At 36.9% G+C, this 14,856-nt stretch overlaps 1 protein-coding gene across 2 annotated transcripts in view; it reads right to left on the reverse strand.

The window, feature by feature from the left end:
• The window catches only part of ENPP3 (ectonucleotide pyrophosphatase/phosphodiesterase 3), a 97,743-nt gene that overhangs the window by 47,962 nt on the left and 34,925 nt on the right, over positions 1 to 14,856 (reverse strand). For both annotated transcript variants that reach the window (XM_007190870.2, XM_007190869.2), the window contains 6 exons: positions 11,827 to 11,924; positions 6,929 to 7,008; positions 4,482 to 4,601; positions 3,318 to 3,427; positions 1,646 to 1,711; positions 1,064 to 1,136 (listed from right to left, as the gene is read on the reverse strand). In XM_007190870.2, the coding sequence (XP_007190932.1) occupies positions 1,064 to 1,136; positions 1,646 to 1,711; positions 3,318 to 3,427; positions 4,482 to 4,601; positions 6,929 to 7,008; positions 11,827 to 11,924 (547 nt within the window). The remainder of the gene's footprint in view (positions 1 to 1,063; positions 1,137 to 1,645; positions 1,712 to 3,317; positions 3,428 to 4,481; positions 4,602 to 6,928; positions 7,009 to 11,826; positions 11,925 to 14,856) is intronic.

A 14,856-nucleotide genomic window follows, 5' to 3' on the forward strand; every position in this document is an offset into this window, starting at 1 on the left:
TTATTTGGGTACTAAACTAGAGCATTGGATAGAAGAAAAAGATACGGCACCTAAAGTCAGCTGTAGGGGGTCAGACAAATGCAGATTAGAGTATCCCCTCTCAAATCATATCAAGCAGGGATAACAATTAAAATGGAAAAGAAGAAATGGTGAATATGCTTTAGATAGTTACTAAGCCATTCACCCTTAGAATAACCTGATTAAGTGTTAGATTCTGTGAGACAGTCAAGGGTGGTGTAGGAATATAAAAGAGGACAAATGGGTTCATAGTGGTCAGACTTGAGCAGGGCTTATATTAGAAATCATTTTGATTTAATGAGAAGGAAGAAGAAGGGCATTTCTGGCAAACACCTAAGTCATGCTGCCAGAATGAATATGCTTGCATTCCAACTGAGGAAAACTGTCAAATGAGTTTCCGTGGGGTAAGGAAACGCCATACTCATGGGGACCTTTGCAACTTTATATCATGTCCAAGACAATGCAGCCTTGAGTGGGTTTTAGAAGAGAATCAGCTTTTAAAAAAAATCATATTTGAGAACTATATTTCTGTAGTAAATACAAAATGGTTTAGATAATGAAGAAACAAGTATTGAAGGGTCTACCTCAATTATAATGGGGGCCTAGAAGGCGAATAACTCTGACTGATGCAATAATATATTGTCCAATTATAAGGAACTTCTGATTGGAACTGTGCTTGAATAGACAGCCATATATTCTACGACGGACTTTCAGGTGACATGGCTCGAAATGGGCTACATTAACATGTTAAGTTGACACACTGGATCTAGCCTTGATGTTCTCGTGATGTGAAATAACAATGCTGCATCTAAGCATTCAATAAGTGTTATCAAATTAATCAAGATGTGCTTAATAAGGCAGATACTCTTTTTACACGTTTAACTATTTTGTGGTTAATAAAGCAGATAATCATTTAGACTTTTAACTATTTTTATGTCTTCATCTATATCAAATACACTTGTATTCAGTGGAAATTAAAGAATAACGTTTCATGCTGTGGGGGAAGGCTAGATGATTTTAGCTTTGTTTAAAAAGAAAAACTTACTGCGCCACTGACTGGTCCCTGAGCATGTCCTGCAGAATCAGGTTGTTCCACGTATATGGTATAAAAATCGGGTCTAGGGGTAAAATTGAAACAGAGAAAGACGTTACCCATTTGGAATAAAGGTACAAGTTGGGTGTGGGAGATTTGTAGGTCTGGAACTTTGTGGCAGTCTCCTCCTCTTTTTCTCTGGTCTTTCCTTCTCTACAACCAGGCCCAGTGGTTCAGTGGTTCTGCTTGGCTTTGGCAGGGATAGTGGTCTAGCAGGAAGTAAATGAGACCTTCCAGGATGTAAGCACTTGTCTGACTCAGTGCTGAAAATCTGTCTTGTTCTTGCTGTTAAGACCTCTCTTGATGAGCCTCGGCCCTCTGTATGTCCTACTTTATGACTTTCTGCTGACTCTTTTCTCTGCCACACTAGTTCTTTCTTTAAATGTCTGGTTTTAAGAATAATTCTTGAAAAGTGCCTGTAAAAAGGAAACGCCAAGTTTTTTTTCCAAAATGGTAATTTAAACTAAGAAATACTTTCATTTTATGCCCACAAACATCCCGCTGTGCCAGCACTTCCCTGACACTAGATATTACCGTTCAGCTTTGGGCAGGTCCAGCCACTTTAACAATGTAAAGACCCTCTCTTCATATGTGACACTTCTGAAATGAAAAGTAAAAATAATGTTTAAAAATTAATCAAATCAAAATAACTTCATTATATGCCTGCTCAGGAAGGCAGGTTGATATTTTCAGATATTTTGTGTCCATATATTATAAAAATACTGAAAGGGATTCAGTACTACTCAGAGGGATTCCCGTTTTCAATACCTATAGAGAGATACACTCGACTCACTATAAATTCAATGTATATTGTTTTCTTTCCTTCTCATCCATCCTTCCTTCACTGTTCCCCCGATTAAAATAGAAGGCCATTAACTAGTATCCATTAGTTCAATTTGTTTATTTTTATTTACTTCATTCATTTATGCATTTATGTGCACTATCTTTTGTCAGACATGATTTCTTCATTTTAAACAGAATTTATCAGTGAGCAAACCAAAGACGACGTCCTTCCTAGAGGTTACATTCTAGTCAAGGAAGACAAACAATAAATAGGCCTAATACATAAATAAATTACAGAGTGTATTAAAAGGTGAAAAATGCTATGGGAAAACAAAAGCAAGACTAGAGCCAGAATATGGGGCACTGAGAAACTGGAGTGGGAGGATTTGAATTTGAAATCTTAGTGTGATGAGGCTAAGACAATACGGAGAAGTTAATTTTTGAGCTACAGCCAGAAGGAGGTGAGGGAGTGGGCTGTACAGATACATGGAGTAAGATTGTCTCAGGCAGAGGAACAGCCTGTGCAAAGGCCCTACAGCAGAAGCAAGCCTGGTATGTTGGGGTCACCGAAAAGGTCAGTATGGCTCGAGTAGAGTGACAGAACCCAGGAAAGTAGCTGGAGAGGAGTCTGAGAGGCAGGGGCACAGCATGGCTCATACCACTAGGGCCTTGTGGGATTTACTCTTTGCTAAACTGCAGGTCGTTGAAGTTTTTGGTGCAAAAGAGTGCCATAATCGGACTTGTTCTTTTAAGTAATTATTCTGGCTGATAAACTGAGACTAGATTATAGGGAACAGAAATAGAAACAGGGAGACGTGTAAAAAGGCAGCTGCAGTAGTGCAGGCAAAAGAGGATGACAGCTCGACCAGAGTGTTAATGCTGGGGGTAATAAAAAGCTCTCAGACTGCATATAATATTTTGAATTAGAGGCACAAGGGTTTACTGACAGACGGGATGAGGGATGTAAGAGAGAGGAATCAATGTTGACTTCAAGATTTTTTGGCCCAAACAACTGGAAAAATAAAATTACCATCAAGATTAAGACAAAAAAAAAAAAAAAAAAAATTCTAGGGACTTCCCTGGTGGCACTGTGGCTAAGAATCCGCCTGCCAATTCTGGGGACACGGGTTCGAGCCCTGGTCTGGGACGATCCCACATGCCGCGGAGCAACTAAGCCCGTGTGCCACAACTACTGAAGCCCGCGCACCACAACTACCGAAGTCTGCGCACCTAGAGTCCGTGTGCCCCAACAAGAGAAGCCACCGCAGTGAGAAGCCCGTGCACCGCAACGAAGAGTAGCGCCCCCCTCGCCGCGACTAGAGAAAGCCCATGCGCAGCAACGAAGACCCAACGCAGCCAAAAAAAAAAAAAAAATCGAATCATCCCTGCCTAGACGGGATCACATCTGCAGGTGCTTTAGTACCTGTTGTAAATCCTATATATGGAAGGAAAGGTGCCATTTATAGCCACATCTGATCCTGGCCAAAAGTAGGTACCAGCTTTTAAACCTTGGTACATTGCTGTCAGCCAGATCTATAAGAAGAGAAAATTTCAAATAAGTGGAGGTCAAGAGAATAATCAGTTTGAGTAGAAATGGTGCCATTTACGAGAAACTGAACAGTAGTAACAGTTGCAAAATTTATTCAACTATTAAAATGTATTTAAATTATTTAAAATTTGTCTTTGTCGCGGTTTAAAAAAGTAATTATCCTGGCATCCACTTCAAAAATCAAAAAACATAGGACAGTAAGAAAGATCATTTTTCAAATTGGTAAAATTGTACAGTTCTTCTTTCCCTTTTAAAGATTTATAAAACAGAATGAGTAAAAACGTTCACAGATAATCTTTCTGAGTAACTTCCAGGTTGATACGTTTATAATACAACATCCAAGTTTCAACTGAAGACAATTTAGGTGAACAACTATACACGTTAAAAAGATTCAAATTATAATTATAAATAATGGTGAAACACCATCCCACCCCTAGCCCTTAGAAATTAAAAAGATAATGTAAACCCTAGGAGAGGCTGGGGAAGAGCACACGGGACTTCCCTATACATTTCTTAGCAACCTCCTTTGAATCTATAATTATTTCAAAGTAATAAGTTAAAAAATTAAGTAATATTAAAACACAGACTATTGACATTTAAAAACCCAAGGTCAGGTTGTCTAATTTTACATTGGAAAGAAACTCCCGAAATGCTACTGTAATTATAAGAATTGGCCACAGGGTGTCACTAGTGGTCTGCCATAGCCCTCTGAAATTTTTTTTTCCCCCCCTCTCTCTATATAAGACGTTATTCAGGAAGAAAGGACTTGCTTCATTTATTCGGGGGGGGGGGGAGTTTACAATTTCTTTTTTTATGTTTTTTGTTTTTCCTTTTATTTAGATATAATTGGCATACAGTACTGTATAAGTTTAATGTGTACAGTGTAATGATTTGGCTTACATACCTCATTAAACAGTTATCATAACCAAAAAAAAAAAAAGAAGATAATGTAAAACTCAAAGTGGAGTGAGAAGAGAGATCCACTGTCACGTTGGGAAATGAAGGTTACTTTGGAGCCACATGAAGAATGCTACATACCGGTTGTCCATGCCACCAAACTGGATTATCTTTCTCCTTTGAAGAAAGTGAAAACTTCTTGTTGAGGTATACGTCATACATATTATTGTCAATGATGCCATGTGATTCTGGATATAACCCCTAAAATGATAATTTTTAAAAAAGATTTAATATAAAATAATAAGTTAATAAAACATACATTTAAATTGAAATAGCATAAGACCTATAACTCATATTTGAAAAGATGCCATATACCTTTCAATATAAAACCCCTGGATCTGAACCCTAATGCCAAATATACATACTAGTATTATATATATTCTAGTTCCACTGTGGTCTATAGCTGCAAATGAATGACATTAGGCAGATGATTTGGGCTGATAGTTTTAATATAACTCATGGTATTAATAACTGTTTGCTAATTATAGATTCTATATTATAATAATGATTAGCCATTGGTTTTATTGGCAGTAATAGCAAGAAATTTACTACATGGATGCTTTTAAGTATCAGATAGCCTGGCAAATGGGTTAAAGTTAAAGTGTGTTACCAGCACTTTAAAAGGAAGCCTGCCAAGTCTCTGTACTTCCTCCCTTCCATCCATCCATCAATCCAGTCATTCCTTCAATTCACATATTTTTATTGAATGCCCATGATACCCTATGCAGTTGTAACTACATTTAGAGAGGTTTTTAGGGTCATTATTTCGGAACATTACTATATATATGAATATGGATACATATGCATATGTAGGAAATTAATAGCACTTATGTATAATCCCTCATTTATATATACATGTATAAGTATTAATATATTATGTATGTAGACTTATGTAAGTATGCATACATATAGTCAATTCTTGCTATTTGCAATAGTTATGCTCTATAAAGTTGCTGCAAACACTGAATTAGTGAATATCGAACCACTGCTCCTAGAGAAAATAAAGGGTTAGGTTCCTGTGAGCTTTTGGTTACAATATTTTTGTCTACTGATCCATATGTAATCTTGTTTTATGTGTGTTTCTGTTTGAAGATCCCTTATTTAATATATATTTTTAGCTCAGTATAACTCATGACTGAACAAATCTAACACACATATCTTCTCCATAAGGTACATCACAGACTTCTTGCTCTTAGGAACACTAGAAAGTACTTGAGCACCACACTTGAGGGCCATTGTAAACAGCAAAATCTCCAATAAAAAAGCACAAACATGTGAAAAACATGGAACTAAATAGACAGTAGACTGTGAAAACAACATTTGTTTATAGAATGAGAGCTAAAAACAAGAAGGCAGAGTATTGCCTTGTTAGACCTCAGCTGGAAACATGTGAGCTGGGTAACTCAAATGTTTAGGTGAATCTGCAAAATGGAATCTGCATTTATACATGCACACACACACATGCAAACACACATATATACATATATACATACATATAATTACTTAAGGGCTAAAATTTAAATAAGTTGTAATTACTGTTCCATACTAATAAATGCAATGTAGTAAAGACATAATATCCTTTGGCAATAAAGGCTGAGGCAGAGGACGCCTTAAGATGTGTTCTAAATCTATAAATATTAAATAAGTTAATCTTCCTTTGAGTTCATTTTGATCATTTCTTGTACGTCTTCTCATACATTGAGGAGAATTCATTTGCTTTACTTGCTTTATCTAAAGAGATATAGCCAGTTTGGGACTTCCCTGGTGGCACAGTGGTTAAGAATCCACCTGCCAATGCTGGGGACATGGGTTCGAGCCCTGGTCCCAGAAGATCCCATATGCAGCAGAGCAACTAAGCCTGTGCTCCACAACTACTGAACCTGCACTCTAGAGCCCGCGAGCCACAACTACTGAGCCTGCACACCACAACTACTGAAGCCCATGCGCCTAGAGCCTGTGCTCCACAACAAGAAGCCCGCACACTGCTACGAAGAGTGGCCCCTGCTCGCTGCAACTAGAGAAAGCCCGTGCGTAACAACAAAGACCCAACGCAGACAAAAATAAATAAATAAATGTTTAAAAATAAATAAATAAATTTATAAAGAGATATAGCCAGTTTGAATTCAATTATGAAACAAGAGACTTTATAAAATTAAATATAATAAAAAAAAGACTAGGAAAGAAAGAACTTTCCCACATCAGAGTGGCTGTCCTCATACATAGCCTACCATTCCCAGCAGACCTTCAGATAAATGGAGGTTAATCAAAAGATCAGAATAGAGAGTATTTCTCACATCCAAGAGGCTATCCTGGCCTGTCACAGAGGTAAATGAACCTAATGCTGGGACACTCATTCATAGTTAACATCTCACAGCCCTGGATTGACCCCATACTGAGACACTCCTTCCCAGCCTGAATTAGCTGTGACTGCCACCACACATGCTCGTGAAATGTGTGACCTGCGGCTTGGCCAGTTCCGCCTAAGCATGTCTGGTGTGGTCAGTCTTGCCACTGGGCTAAGCACTTACCGTGACAATGGTGTAATGATTTGGGAAGGTTTTGGTCGGATAGGCAGGTCTCAGGTATTTTGAATGAATTCCGCATGTTTCTGCAGCAAAGGATAGTGAGAAATTAAGACGTTGTTTCTTCCTCAGAAGTTGTTTGAACAACTAAAAACCTGAACATGAAAGTTTCACAGAGAAATAGAAAACTAACTAAGGGGTGAATTAGATGGAAAGAGGTCGAAATTCTGATGCTTAAAATTCCTCCATTCCAAGGAATGACAGTTTTCAGGAGAGGAGTGAGCTAAATCAAGGGTCAGGAAAATTTTTCTATAAAGAACTAGATAATAAATATGTTAGGCTTTGCAAATCCATATGGTCTCTGTTGCAACAGCTCACCTCTGCTATTAAGGCCTCTAAGCATCTATAGACAACATGTAAACAAATGAGCATAGCTGTGTTCTAATAAAACTTTATTTATAGACATTGAAATTTGAATTTCACATTTTTTTTTTTTGCATGGCACAAAATATTCTTTTTTTCCCAACCATTTAAGAATGAAAACAATTCTTAGCATTAACAGGCCTTACAAAAACAGGCAGAGTGGGCGAGATTTGGCCCGTAGGCCACAGCTTGCTGACCCCTGAGCTAAATGTACCCTACTTTACACAGTGCCAGCTTTGTTTGCTTTTGCTGCTCCCCTCTTTCTGACCCAGGTCATTACAACAAGAATTTCTATATAACATCGGCTTCTTAGCTAGTTTTTATACATAAAGTATCCAATATAACAAAAGTGAACACAACTATCTAGATAACTGAAAAGGAGTTTAACTTGTGTAAATGCATAAGCCCATGCCACAAAGCAATGTTACAAGATGAACTACCTTTCCCACTTATTATTTTCAGTCAGTACAGTTTCCATCTGATCAGTGAAGTTTCCTGTGATCTGTTTTCCCCAAAGCATGGCATCAAATTTGCTTTCAGTTATTCTGTTGTTTTCATCTGTGCAATAACTCTGCTCAAGGAGGTCAGAACCACTAAGGCACACTGATATTTCCTCTGCAGCAGTGAAGTGTGAGAAATTTTCCATACCAAAATCCTACCAACTCTAATTCTAAAAGAGAGCTTCACCATTAGAGATTCTATTTAGGTTAAAACAAAAAGTGCAATGGATTGTTGTCCAGAAAGCAACAAACATTGCAACTGGAAATAATGAAGGTTTTCTCAAATAGGCTTGGAACTGGTCTCCTTCCCAGCCTCTAGAACAGTGTTTCCAATATTTTCCAGGAATTTCCTCCTTCAGAAGATTCTTGGATCCAATACCAAGTCTACTAAATAGGACTCTGGTGGGGATGGGGGAGGTTGAAAAGTGGAGGAAAAGGAGCTCAAAAAATCTGCATTTCTAGCAAGCACCTCAAGTGGTTCTGATGTACTTTAGTTTGAGGCCTGCTCTAGGACATAACGTATAATCAACTTTTTTCGTTCTCAGTCAGTACCCCCAGTAAATAAATCATGTCCTCAATCAGGGAAAGAAACATTTAATATTGTTAAGAAGTCATATGATAGAAAATAAAATGAGATCACATCCACTGATAAAAGAATTTAAGTGGGGAAAACAATCATACAATAGAGAGAGATATAAGGTCAGTTTCTGTTTTTATTTCCCTGAAACATGGGTAACGCGTTCAAATTCTTAAATGCCTAAAGGCACAGAGTATAAAATAAAAAACAAAGCTACCAGTGATGTAAAAACATGACACCTTCGTAGTTTTAAACAGGACACATCTGTTGACTATCTACAGATTCAAGCTACCATTTTCGATCACCTGACTTTGGACCAGAGCTATTACAGAATAACTCATCAAAAGCAAGATCTTCTACCATTGTTTCTTCCAGATCTTAATAATCTAAATTATGACTGAACAGAATAATTCTGGAAGGACACACAATAAACCAATGAGAATAGTTGCTTCTACAGAGAAAAATGAGGAAGATCAGGAAAGAGAGTCTGTTGGTTGGTTGGTTGGTTTTTTTGTTTGTTTGTTTTTTTACTGTATACCCTTTAATGTCACTTGTAAAAGTTTATCATTTGCAAGTTTTACTCCTTAAAAAACATATTTTTAAAAAGAAAGTACCAACCGAAAAAAATTCTGAAAATATAAATGGAATAAATATATATCCATAGTAACTATAAACTATAAGAAGAAGTGGAGACTGAATGGATGAGTAGGTGAAATAGCTGAAGAATGTACAGATGCAGCAAAAGCAGTACTAGGAAAGAAGTTCATAGCAATAAACACCTACATTAAAAAAGAAGAAATTTCAAATAAACAATCTAAATTTACACCTTAAGGAACTAGAAAAAGAACAAACAAAATCCAAAGTTAGGAAAAAAGAAGAAAACAACAAAGATTACAGCAGAAATAAGTGAAACAGAGAATAGAAACAGAGTTCTAAAAATCAACAAAATTAAAGTTGGTTTTTTGAAAGATAAACAAAATTGACAAACCTTTAGCTAGATTAAGGAAAAAAAAGACTCAAATCAATAAAATCAGAAACCAATACCACAGAAATAGAATTATGAGACTGCTATAAACAATTACACCCCACGAACTGCATAACTTAGAAGAAATGGATAAATTCCTAGAAACATACAACCTTCCATGTCTGAATTATGAAGAAATAGAAAATCTGAACAGACCAAAAACAAGTAATCAAAAACCTCCAAACAAAGAAAAGCCCAAGACAAGATGGCTTCACAGGTTAATTTTACCTAACATTTAAAGAAGAATTAATGTCATTTCTTCTCAAACTCTGCCAAAAATTTGAAGAGGCAAGAACACGCCCAAACTCATTTCATGAGATCAGCATTACCCTGACACCAAAGCCAGAGAAGGATACTACAATAAAAGAAAATTGCAGGCCAATACCTTCATGAATTTAGATGTAAAAATTCTCAACAAAATACTAGCAAGACAAATTCCACAGCACATTAAAAGGATCATACACTACTTTCAAGTGAGATTTATCCCTGGGATGCAAGGATAGTTACTACTAGTCTTGTCCTATCCCCAGTTTCACATCTAACTTTCCAAGAAATCTGACTTCTAGTTCAAGCTAAATCACTTCTATCTCACCTGACAGTTTGTTGATCCCGGCCTTTCTTTGTCTGCTCCCACCCACGTTAGGACAAGACAACAACCTCATGTTCTCACTAGAGTCCATGACCCCTTAGTAGTCACTGATATAACTCACTGCACTGTGGTGTTAGCCCATGCTCAGTTTCCAGGCAGCCTGATAAGACACCAGAGATGAGGTTCCAGACTTCCTTAAAGTAATGCCTGCTGTCACATACCTCACCTCAACCCTACCATTCTCGGGAGGTCCTAATCCTAAATCTTTTAACACATCTACTCTTAATTGGACCTCCTAGAAATGAAGAGCCCATTTTGCCTTGGTAGACCTAATTAGTTATGACTTCACACATTAAAGAATTGAGACATTGTATAAATGACTTAAAAAATATTTTAAACCTTAGAAAGGAAGGCTCTTAATGGCCCAGTATTTCACTGGTGTCCTTTCCAACTCTCAAGGGGATGAGCAAATAAAATAATTCCACTTCTAAAGGGGTCCAGTTCAACCTGGCTAGATAAATTCCCTTTTGGACACAGGGTTTGATATCCAGACTACCAAGGGAAATGCAGATAAGGAAATAGAAACCGGGAGTTGTTAATGACTTTTCAGGCTAAAGTAACTCAGCAGTAAGTGACAAATCCTGAATTTGGAGCCAGTACTGTCAGAGACCCAACATCTTAATCTCTTTGCTAAAGATCTGCCTCAGAGAGTGTAGGAAAACCTGAAGAGACAAAGTCCCTTATGCTGTAGGGGGGAAGTAATTTATCTTTCTACAGTCAAGGAATTTTAGTGCTGGGATTAGTAGTAGAAATCATTAGGTCTAATCCTCTCATTTTACAAATGAGGAAACTGAGGCCCAGAAAAGGTGATCACCTTACTCAAAGTCAAATGTTATTTTTTAATAATTTGGAGAAAAATAAAACCAGGAAACCAGTAAAATTGTCAGAAATTTTGAGGACCATGGAGGTAAAAGAGGGTCTGGTAGAAGGGGGAAGTAAGAGAGGAATTGAAGGGCAGTGAAGACTGTGAGCCCTGGAGCCAACCCTCTGATACTTCTTAACTTTGTGTCCTCGGGGTTCTCCATTCTTCTTTATTATTGACTTTATAAAATTGTGCGAAGTCCAAGTACCCTAACTCAGAAGTACATCATGATAAAGATGACAATAAAAATAATAATTATAGTAATAACTTAAAATCATCCAATGTACACTATGTACATAGTCTCACAGTATTTCTATGAGGTGGTAAGTGACCATTTTACAGAGGAAGAGACTAGGGCACCAACCGTGGAAGTAAACTTGCCAAAGGTCTCAGAGCTAGTAAGTGGTGGAGCCAGGTTCCAGGCACTTTGATTCCAGAACTGGACAGAGATACTGGACTTTTCACCTACTGCAGCCTTGGTATATGCTGATTCTGCCCAGTCTGCTCAGGCTTCTTCAGGCTCCCATCCCTACTGGGCAAATCCACCTTGCTGAGACCCAGAACCCAGGTCTGACAAATGCCAACTTTGAGAGAGTATCCATGAACAGATTTTCACAGAGCAGAAGTTATATTCAAATACAAAACAAGTCAAAATAAACAAACAAAAAGATAAACACGCTGCAAAAGAAGGAAGGAGGAGCCAAGAAGTATGAAAATAGGTATCATGTAGTAAACCCATCAGACTCTTGAGAGGACCCAGAACTAAGACAAACCACTGACATTAAAGGTCAGAAAGAAAAGTGTTAGTTAATCTAGACATTAACTAACTAGGTGTCTATCATCTGCATGTCCGATTATAGGAGACTTACTCAGTTTATTGATATTAGGTATTAGAGTACCCCATGTCTGTAAATATTCAGCTCTAAATCCATCCATGGAAAACAAAATAACTGGTGGCAGGTCAAATCTGAAAATGCAAAACAAGAAATTGTCCATTATTTTGATTTTTTAAAAAAGACACTTTTCTGTACTACTTATATTCTCTAAATTAGAAAATACTAAGAAAGTACAGTCAGAAATAGTTCTAAGTCAAGTTTTCCTTTCTCTTTTTAAAAATTATTTCCCTTTACAATCAGTATGTCCAGTACATTATTAATCCATAGTAAAAATGTACAGTATTTTTTAAAAGGTGTTACATAAATTATCTGGGTCTTTCAACTTGGAGATCTACCACCCCTTGAGTTCTAGAGTTTAAATAATTTTAGCTAACTTTATTTCCATTTGCTCCTTGGCACTGGCTATCTGTGACACCCAGGTATACCATATATGAAATTTCTCTAGCCCTGAGTGTTTACAATGACCAGGCAGTGCACTGTGGAGAAAAAGGAAGGGATTGGCCTCAGAAAGACGAGTTTAATTCTCTGCTTCATTCTTTACGAGCTATTTAACTGAGCAGTTATTCAACCTCTCAAAACTCAATCCCAACCCACACACCCAGCACTTTGGAATCATTACAACATGGCACATTAGTATCATTGCCTCACCTCAAATATATGTAGTATTTTACAGGGGCAGGTATACATGGAGCTAATTATTTGTAGTTTTACAGTAGAAGTCAGCAGCGTGCAAGCAGAGCACTAACAAAACATCACCAGAAATGAGATTTTCTATTAGAGACATTTCAAAATCCCAGCTTTGGCTAAGGATTCAAAAGCAATGATTACTGAATTCAATGCTCACACTCAAAAATTATAAAAGTTACAATTATTCTACCACATTTTGGATACAACTATTGTTATTATGATATGGACTTTAGGAACTCTGAAACTTACAAGATGTTTTATTAAAGTTCTACATTTTTTTACTCTTATTCCAATATCTCAGGATATTAATATTAACCTCCAAAGCATTACAATCTCATTTTAGTTGAGTATTTAAGTTACAATGATGAAAGGTAACTTTTGGGTTATAGTCAGAGACTGTCTTTTTTCCATTCAATATCTTTTTTCACTTCTAAAATTTTATTTGTATTTTATATACACCCACACACACACACACACACCCCAGAGATGTATAGTTTCATAAATTTTTCCTAACTGAACTCCACTGTGTAGCCATCACCCAGATCAAGAAACAGAATATTACTTAGAATCCTTCCCTCGTTACCCTTTCTAGTCACCAACCTCTGCAAAACACGCACCACAGACGATCAGTGTCTTGACTTCTAACAGCATAGATTAGCTGTGTCTATTTTTGTACTTATATTTATATGCAAACAGAATCATACAGTATATATTCTGCTGTGTCTAACTTCTTTTACTTAACATTATGTTTGAGATTCATCTGTAGTTTTGCATATAGTTGTAGATCATTCATTCTCATGGCTGTCTAGAACTCCAGTGAATGAATAAACCACAACTTATTCATTCTGCTGATGGATATTTGGATACTTTCCATTTTAGGGCTATTATGAATAACAACTATTAACAGAGTAAGTTTGTCTTAAATTCCAAACTTAGTGCACACATGGGACTTCTCCGGCGGTACAGCAGTTAAGACTCTTTGCTTCCACTGCAGGAGGCGCTGTTCGATCCCTGGTCGGGGAACTAAGAACCTGCATGCCACATGGTGTGGCCAAAAATAAAACAAAAACAAACATAGTGCATGCAAATAAGAATGCCAAAAGGAATTTTCAACTCAGTGCTCAAGCGGTTTCACATCTAAATTTTTGAACAAGAACATAACTTTTCAAGAAATTTGGTTAGAATTTGTCTTTTAAAATTCTGACAAAGGCCCAGTAGTATTGTAAAGAAACTTCTGAATGCTGATACCAGCTCAAAGTAAGAAAAATAATTTCAGTTCTTTTCAATGTGTTTGAGTAGAGCTAGAAAAAAATATTAGCATAGCCATCTATTTGCACATTGTAAAAGAAACTGTGAGGAGAGTCTGGAGGATGTGTATTTGGTTTCCCAGAATATGTATTTGTTGTACTCATTTAACAAATATTTGAGTTGGACATTGTGCCAGACACAGAATAAAGGCATGAAGGAATTGCAGCCCTTATCTAGGGGATGAAATTGAGAAGTAAACAGAAGTGATTAATGACTAGATTTGGGTACAGGATGCTATTCAAGTACATAGGAGGACGTCAGATTCGATCTTTCTAAGGTGAGAGCAGGCTCTCCAGGGGGTATGACATGTGAACTGACCCCTAAAGAACAGACAGAAATAATATGAAAAAAGAATGGGACCGATGTTTTACTCACAGAGAGCACACGTTGCAAAAGCCCATGTGAGATAAATGATGCATGCAATAACATTTAGGAGTCTCAAAAACATTGGGTGAAGCAAAAAACAAAAGAACACAAAAATAGACTCAAGAGGATATATGGTATGATTGCATTTATATGAAGTTCTAAAACAAGAATCTATGGTGATGAAAATCTGAACGTGACCTCTTTCTGTGGAGATGGAAATATTCTGTATCTGTGGGTTACACAGATTTCTGAATTTCAAAATCTCGTTATACTGTACACATAACTGTGAACACTTCAGTGTATATGAACTACACCTCAAAAAATAAGAATGGAAAATTTTGACTGTTTTAACTACAATGTGTAAAAAATTCATCACGAAATTAAAGTGACATATTGCAATTTGCGTTGGAAAATACTTATTTTTTCATAAAGTCATTAGCATAATGCTGATTTTTAAATTTATATTTATAAATATGCCATCAAAATAACCACGCAGCTTAAAAACAGGGTAGGGGCTTTTTTAAAAAAAGCTTCTGTAAGAACAGCATCTGCACTAACTAGGATAAAACTATAAGGTCTCTCAATCTTGATGCTGCAGGGTAACATCAGATCACCAGCTGAGCCAGCCAGAAATGCTTCCCA

The sequence above is a fragment of the Balaenoptera acutorostrata genome, chromosome 14 (assembly GCF_949987535.1).
Source record: "Balaenoptera acutorostrata chromosome 14, mBalAcu1.1, whole genome shotgun sequence".
Taxonomy (NCBI): domain Eukaryota; kingdom Metazoa; phylum Chordata; class Mammalia; order Artiodactyla; family Balaenopteridae; genus Balaenoptera; species Balaenoptera acutorostrata.